Below are 6,896 nucleotides of genomic sequence, written 5' to 3' on the forward strand. Positions count from 1 at the left end.
CCAATATCCCATCTCTCCCTGCCCTCTGGCAGTGGGAGCCATTCCCCCTTGTCCTGTCCCTCTCTCCCTTGTCCAACATCCCTCTCCAGTGATGCTCAATTGAAATGAAAGGTACAGAAGTGTTTTGCTTTCCTGCTCTCTCATCCATCAGGAAGATTTCTAGAGTGGGAAATCAGGATCAGCTCCTCAGTGGAGTTTCCTCACATCCACACTCCCCTGAGTGTCCAACCCCATGGTTTCTGTTCCTGGTCCATGGTACAAAATGGTACATATGGTACAAAATCCTACCACTTTGATTGACCTCCTTTGATAATTACTCCTGTTTCTGATTTGTTCATGACTTTCATTTACAGGCCACAGCATCCCCAAGTGCCTAATCCCTCTGTCATTGTTTTGGTATCCTTACTTTTCACTGATAGTTGGAAAATGACTTTGAAATACAGCATTAATTACTTTAATAGTGGCCTATCACTTTATTCAACTTTATTTACCACTTTATTTAGTTTGTGCTGTCTGACTGGCACTGCGCTTCCAAAAAATCCAGGGTAGAGTTTATATTGGTACAGACTTTCCTGGAAGGAAAACTTTTCTTGTTTCCACAAGGCATGTGATTCCATGTGAGCCTTTAACCCAGCCTGGGGGCTGTGAGCCAGGAGTTTCCCTAAATGTTCATTCCCAGGGGACTCTGGGTGGTGCTCCCTGTTCCAGCAGGTGCCTGTTGGAAATATGTGGTGGGTTTACAAATCCCCAAATATGTTTTGGCCTCATACTCTGTTATGTAAGTGTGGCATTAACTATTTATGGTTTTCCTGTTGCTTCTCTTACAGATATTTTTGAGTCCTGATCTCCCCTCCCCTCTGCCAGGTATTTATAGATGTCCTATTTATTTTCCAGGTGATCAAGCCAGGAACTTTTTTTTTCAGTCTGGGTTACCTCAGCCAGTGTTAGCACAGATATGGTGAGTATGGGATGGGGTGGGAGAAGGGCGGCTCCAGCAGAGTGACATTTACTGGGCCAGACTGGGACAGGGACTGGGGGGGTGGGAATGGACCCAAATCCAGCTGGGGTCCCCAGGGCTCAGGGTTGGGGCTGGTCCTGTCTAATGTCTTTACTGATGATCTGGATGTGGGTGACACAAGCTGGGTGGCAGAGTTGGTGCTGGAGGGCAGGAAGGCTCTGCAGAGGGATCTGGACAAGCTGGATCTGGGGGATGGATGAGCCAATGGTGTGAGGGACAACAAGGCCAAGTGCTGGGTCCTGCCCTTGGGTCACACCAACCCCCTGGAATAGTCCAGGCTGGGGAAAGGGTGGCAGGAAAGCTGGAGAAGGCCCTGGGGGTGCTGGTGACAGGGGATGGACACAAGCCTGGATGTGCCCAGGGAGGCAGGAGACCAAAGGCACTTGGGCTGGATCAGGGATAGTGTGGGCACAGCCCAGGGCAGGGACTGTCCCCTGTGCTGGCACTGCTGAGGGACCTCCAGGGCTGTGTCCAGTTCTGGAACCTCATGGAAGAGAGACATGGAGGGGCTGGAGCGTGTGCAGGGAAGGGAACGGAGCTGGGAAGGGGCTGGAGCAGCAGGAGGGGCTGAGGGAGCTGGGGGGGCTCAGCCTGGAGCAAAGGAGGCTCAGGGGGGACCTTCTGGCTCTGCAACCCCCTGACAGGAGGGGGGAGCCGGGGGAAGTCGGGCTCTGCTGCCAGGGAACAAGGGACAGGAGGAGAGGGAACGGCCTCCAGCTGTGCCAGGGGAGGCTCAGGTTGGACAGGAGGAGAAATTTGCTGCTGGAAAGGGTGGTCAGGCCTTGGAATAAGTGTCCCAGGGAGGTGGTGGAGTCCCTGTGTCTGGGAGTGTTCCAGAGGTGTCTGGATGTGGCCCTTGGGGACATGGATTAGGGGTGATCCTGGAGGTGCTGGGGTGGGACTGAGTTATCCTGGAGGTCTCTCCCAGCCCTGATGGCTCTGGGATTCTGTGATATCACAACTCCTTTCACGTGCTTTCCAAAGGCAAAGCTGCAGTGCTGGGGCTGAGTGTTGTGGTGCCCAGCTCAGGCCCTGGCAGCAGGGAGCCTTTGCAAATGGCATTTGTACATTTGTAAATTTGGCAGTTTCAAACCCTCCTTCCCAATGACAACACTTGCAGCTTTGTTGGAACTGGACTAACACAATTGCTGAGCACAGTGAGCAGCGTTGAAAATGTTGTGATGGGAGAGCCTGGGCAGGATGGGATTTGTTACAGGAGCTCAGACTGGCAGAGAGTGTCTCCACTGGAGTTGGAGTCACTGAAAGCTTGCAAGTTTTCCTCCTCCTGGTGAGCTCAGCCAGATGAGGATGTGCATCCCTGTGTGTGGCACAGCACAGATGTTTCCACAGTGCCAGTTTTTCCTGCAGAATTGGAGGTGTTTCTGCTCCACCTGCCAGACTCAGACCTGCTGATGCAGTGCCAGGGCACAGGGAATGGCTTCCCACTGCCAGAGGGCAGGGATAGATGGGATATTGGAAGGAATTCCTGGCTCGGAGGGTGGGGAGGCCCTGGCCCAGGTTGGCCAGAGAAGCTGTGGCTGCCCCTGGATCCCTGGAAGTGTCCAAGGAGAAATATTTTTTCCCTTTGGAAGCCTGCATGCCCAGATTCACATGGCTTTTAAATCAAAGCCTTATTTTCTTTTCTAATTATCTTCATCTTACAAATATCAGAGCTGGTCTGGTTTTCTTATTTGCTGAAGACTCAGTGAAAGTTCAAATGTCCCTTTGGAGCTTCTCTGGCCTCTGAATTAAACAAGGAAAGAAGTTTTGTCTTAAACAAGACATCCTTTCTCCAAAAATCTTCCACAGGCATTGCCTTTAAATAGGTGTTCGCAGAACTGAACAGTTGTAAATAGTCTGACTGAGGATCTCTTCCTCTCTGAATTATTCAGTTTTCCAGGCTCTTGAGAGGAAGGGAATCATTCCACTCCCTCTGGAGTTGTCATAGAGACAAGACCTGAACTTGCACATTTTTGTTAATGAAGCTGAACTAAAACTTATTCAAGCTGCCTTTGTAAATCATAAAGCAGCATTTTAACATTCCTTTCTCTCTGTCTCTCTCATTTTTTCAATCAACTCTGAATTTAGAGAAGTAAATGTTGAAGTAAAAATCTGTGTATAGATCCAGGAGTGCTTTAGAGGGGCAGTTCTGGAGTAATGAACCAAAAATCTCTGAGAGATACAAGCTGCATAAAACTGCTTTTCCACCAGCCTTTACTTCTGGAATAAATGGGTTTGGGGTTTGGAGATGGCATTTGATTGTTAGAGGGAGAGAAGGGGATGGACAGGAGTCCTTAAGGAAGGAAAGTTGTTCCTCTGAGTTAGAGCAACTTGTAAAACTCCTGAATTAATTTTCTGATCCAAGAAATCACAGAATCCCAATCCCAGGATGGTTTGGGTTGGAAGGGGCATTAAGTACCACCCCTGCCATGGGCAGGGACACCTTCCACTGGCCCAGGTTGCTCCAAGCCCTGTCCAGCCTGGCCTTGGACACTTCCAGGGATGGGGAGTCCACATGGAAGTGTCTGTCTGTGTGTTGTGTTTTGGAAGTGTTCTCCTGTTCTTAGTTATTCCATTTATTTTAAATAGTTGATTGTGATTATCTGATAAAAGCCTGGCCTTTGTTTCCTAAAGGATCAGTTGGAGATGGATGGACACACACAGGGAATATATCTGGAATATACCTGATAAATCTCTCCTTTCTGCTGTTAATAAAAGCTTCTCCAGAATTTACAGTCCTTAAAAACAGAAGCTCCCTGGTTTTTAGCACTGAGAACTCCTGTGTCCCTTCTGCTCATTCCTTTAAGATAAAATAAGTCTCTGGGCCCTCAGTGGAGCAAAGGAGTGGCAGAATTATGGTCTGTGCTGACACCTCCTGCACTCATCTACCCTTTACCAGCTCTGGGCTCCTCCAAGCTGGGGATCAATTAAGAGGCCTCTAATTAGGCTTTGAGCTGGGCCTGCGAGGTAACTGTGCCTCAGCAGCAATAATCTGCCTTTCCTTAGAACCCCTGGGAATGGGAGCCTCCAAAAGCCCCTTGGGAGTGTCCCGTCCCTCTGGAGTGGAAGGAGAACTGCAGCAATGCCACGTGTTCTCCAGGCATTTGGAGTTACCTGTCCAGGACAGAGCAAAGCCTTTGGGGGACTTCCCTATTTCTGACACCTGCTTCCCTCCCACCCTTCCTCGCTTGGTGTCCAAGTGGGGGCAAAACTGGTGGGAATTCTGGGAGTTGTAACTTATTCCACACGGATCCGTGACGTGGCTGATGGGACAGACCTCGTTTCTGCTCTCTGTTTAGGGCTGAGTTTTATAGCCCAACATGGGATTGTGTGATCCAATATGAGAATGTAAAGCTAAATAAATCCAGATTTTGGAACTGCAGGGAGGTTTCCTTGTTCTAACACTGGGCTGTTTTCATGGAGAGATGGTTTGTGTGTTAATTATGAGCATATTTCATGGGAAAACTGCACGTGCTCAGTTTCTGTGCCTCAGAAATGCAAAAATAATCAAGTTGTCTTTGCATTCTGCAGGAAAGATGAGAGAAAGGAGCAGGAAAAGATCCATAGGGGATTGATCTGTCAGCCCCTGAGCCCTGGGATGATGCTGAGCCCTCGTCATTAGAAATAAACTCAGGGCTGGCCTCTCTAAAATCTGATGAATAGTCAGTCAGGGTTTAATCCATTTACTGCCCTGCTCTGGATCCGGCCAGACCTTCAACCAAACCAATTTAAGGGCACCACATTATTCCAAATGTCCTTGGGAGCAGAGCAGTGGAATGAGGGGCTCTTTGCTGGCAGCCACTTGCTGCATCCCAGTGATGTTTGTTCTGCAAAATCTGAGTTCTGTGATTAGAAATGGAAATTGGTCCTATTTTTGCATGAAGATTTTGTCAGAAGGTGGTTTTTGTTGAGATGTTGTAAGACTGTGTGTGAATTCTGGGGTTTGCACAGAATCCTTTTCAGTGCAATTTGTGCTTCTAATTTGAGTAATGAAGCTGTTGGTGTAAATGAGTTCCCAGAAGGTCAGATGCTGAATGAGAAGCTGCTGGTGTTTCTGTGGATTGGAGTTCAGTGAAAGCAGAGAACCTGGTGCCCATCAAAGTGTCTGATCCCTGGGCAGTTGGTGTTCCTGGTGCAGAATGCAGAGACTTGCTGTGTCCCAGCAGAAAAGTGGGCCTGGAGATGGGGGTTCCCATGGAGGGATCTTTGCTCTTCCTGCACTGTCGTGACCAGGGATGAAACCCACTGAGGGCCTCTGCCTGTGCTCAGTCAGAGAAAGGTTTATATTTGATAAATTAGGAATTGCCAGGTGTAGAAGCCACTGAGGATGAACAGATAAGCTGATTATGTGACAGGCTGGGAGAGCTGGGGGGGTTCACCTGGAGAAGAGAAGGCTCCAGGGAGACCTGAGAGCCCCTTCCAGGGCCTAAAGGGGCTCCAGGAGAGCTGGAGAGGGACTGGGGACAAGGGATGGAGGGACAGGACACAGGGAATGGCTTCCCACTGCCAGAGGGCAGGGTGAGATGGGATATTGGGAAGGAATTCCTGGCTGGGAGGGTGGGGAGGCCCTGGCCCAGGTTTCCCAGAGAAACTGTGGCTGCCCCTGGATCCCTGGAAGTGTCCAAGGCCAGGTTGGATGGGGCTTGGAGCAACCTGGGCTGGTGGAATAGGATGATCTTTCAGGTCCCTTCCAACCCCATTCCATGATTCACCATCTTTCAGGCACTGGTGCAGCACATACTTTTTAAGGATATAAATATTTGAGCCTCAGTGTTGACAGTTTCCTCTCCAGACTTCCTTTAAATGCTGCTCCCAGATTTTCATCACTGTTATTTAGTCCCAGGACATCAGAGCTGGTGGATTAAGAACAGCTACAGCTCAGAAAATGCTGTCTTAGGAGAACTGGGAAGCTTTGGAGTGTCTCTCGTGCTGCTGGTGATCTAAACCAGGGCTGACCTTTGCAAACCCCTGCTGGGATCTACCTCTTTCAAGTTTTTGGACTTTTTTTGGAGTTGGAAGGTTTCCATTCTGCCACTGCATTTCCCTGGCTGTGTCCTTGGATGAGCAGCTGTCAGGTCACTGTGGTACTTTTTGGGTAGCTTTTCACACACTTGCGTGAAAACTTTCTTGGGAGGGATTTGATGAGAAATAAAGCTCCAGTCCAACCAGACCATCCATGACATGTAAATATGTGCATGAACTTACATTCTCTGTTATTCCAACCCCAAAATCTGTGCTTAATTCTTCCAACAGAGAAACCAGCATAATGTTTAAAACTGAGTTTACAGCTGATTCCATTTTAATGTGCATTTGCTCTGGGTTTCTCTGGTGTGCAGTGGCAGGGATTGACATTCTTCTTCCTGCTTCTCCCCCCAAACTCCCACCCCTATTCCCTGCTGAGCTGGGTTTTCTTCACTAGCAGGGGAAGGAACAAAAAGCAGACTGTTTAAGTCAGACTCCTTTCCTTGAAAGCCTATTCAAGGTCCAGGCTCAATGTTTCATCTCGAGTGCTATTGTTTAATTGAAAACACATTTACACACTCGTGGATGGGATGCAGGGGGTGAAGCTCATGGATTTAAAGAGTGTTTTATTTTAAGTGTAGCTCAAGTACAGATTTGCAAACTCTGGGATTTGCTTTCTGTGGTGCTGTTTGAGGACTGTGTAGTCTCACTGGTGTCATTTTGCAGAGTTTTTGTACAACTCCACTGGTCCTTCTCTCGATGCCTCATTTTAGTTCCTTCAAGAGTTGAAAAACCACTTGAAAAATTTTATTCATCCAAGGAAAGAAATCAAGGAGTTCTCAGCTCAAATAATGTCTTGTTTCATGATCATTTTTAGCCTGGCATAATTATTTTGAGTGGGAATTAGTCAGAATCC

General features: G+C 48.3%; 1 protein-coding gene across 1 annotated transcript in view; it reads left to right on the plus strand.

Annotated features, from left to right (window-relative positions):
- The window catches only part of ITSN1 (intersectin 1), a 69,277-nt gene that overhangs the window by 2,138 nt on the left and 60,243 nt on the right, over window positions 1-6,896 (plus strand). The window contains exon 3 of the mRNA XM_027637582.1: window positions 895-958. Within this exon, the coding sequence (XP_027493383.1) occupies window positions 895-958 (64 nt within the window). The remainder of the gene's footprint in view (window positions 1-894; window positions 959-6,896) is intronic.

The sequence above is a fragment of the Corapipo altera genome, unplaced genomic scaffold (genome assembly GCF_003945725.1).
Source record: "Corapipo altera isolate COAL_440 unplaced genomic scaffold, ASM394572v1 0, whole genome shotgun sequence".
Taxonomy (NCBI): domain Eukaryota; kingdom Metazoa; phylum Chordata; class Aves; order Passeriformes; family Pipridae; genus Corapipo; species Corapipo altera.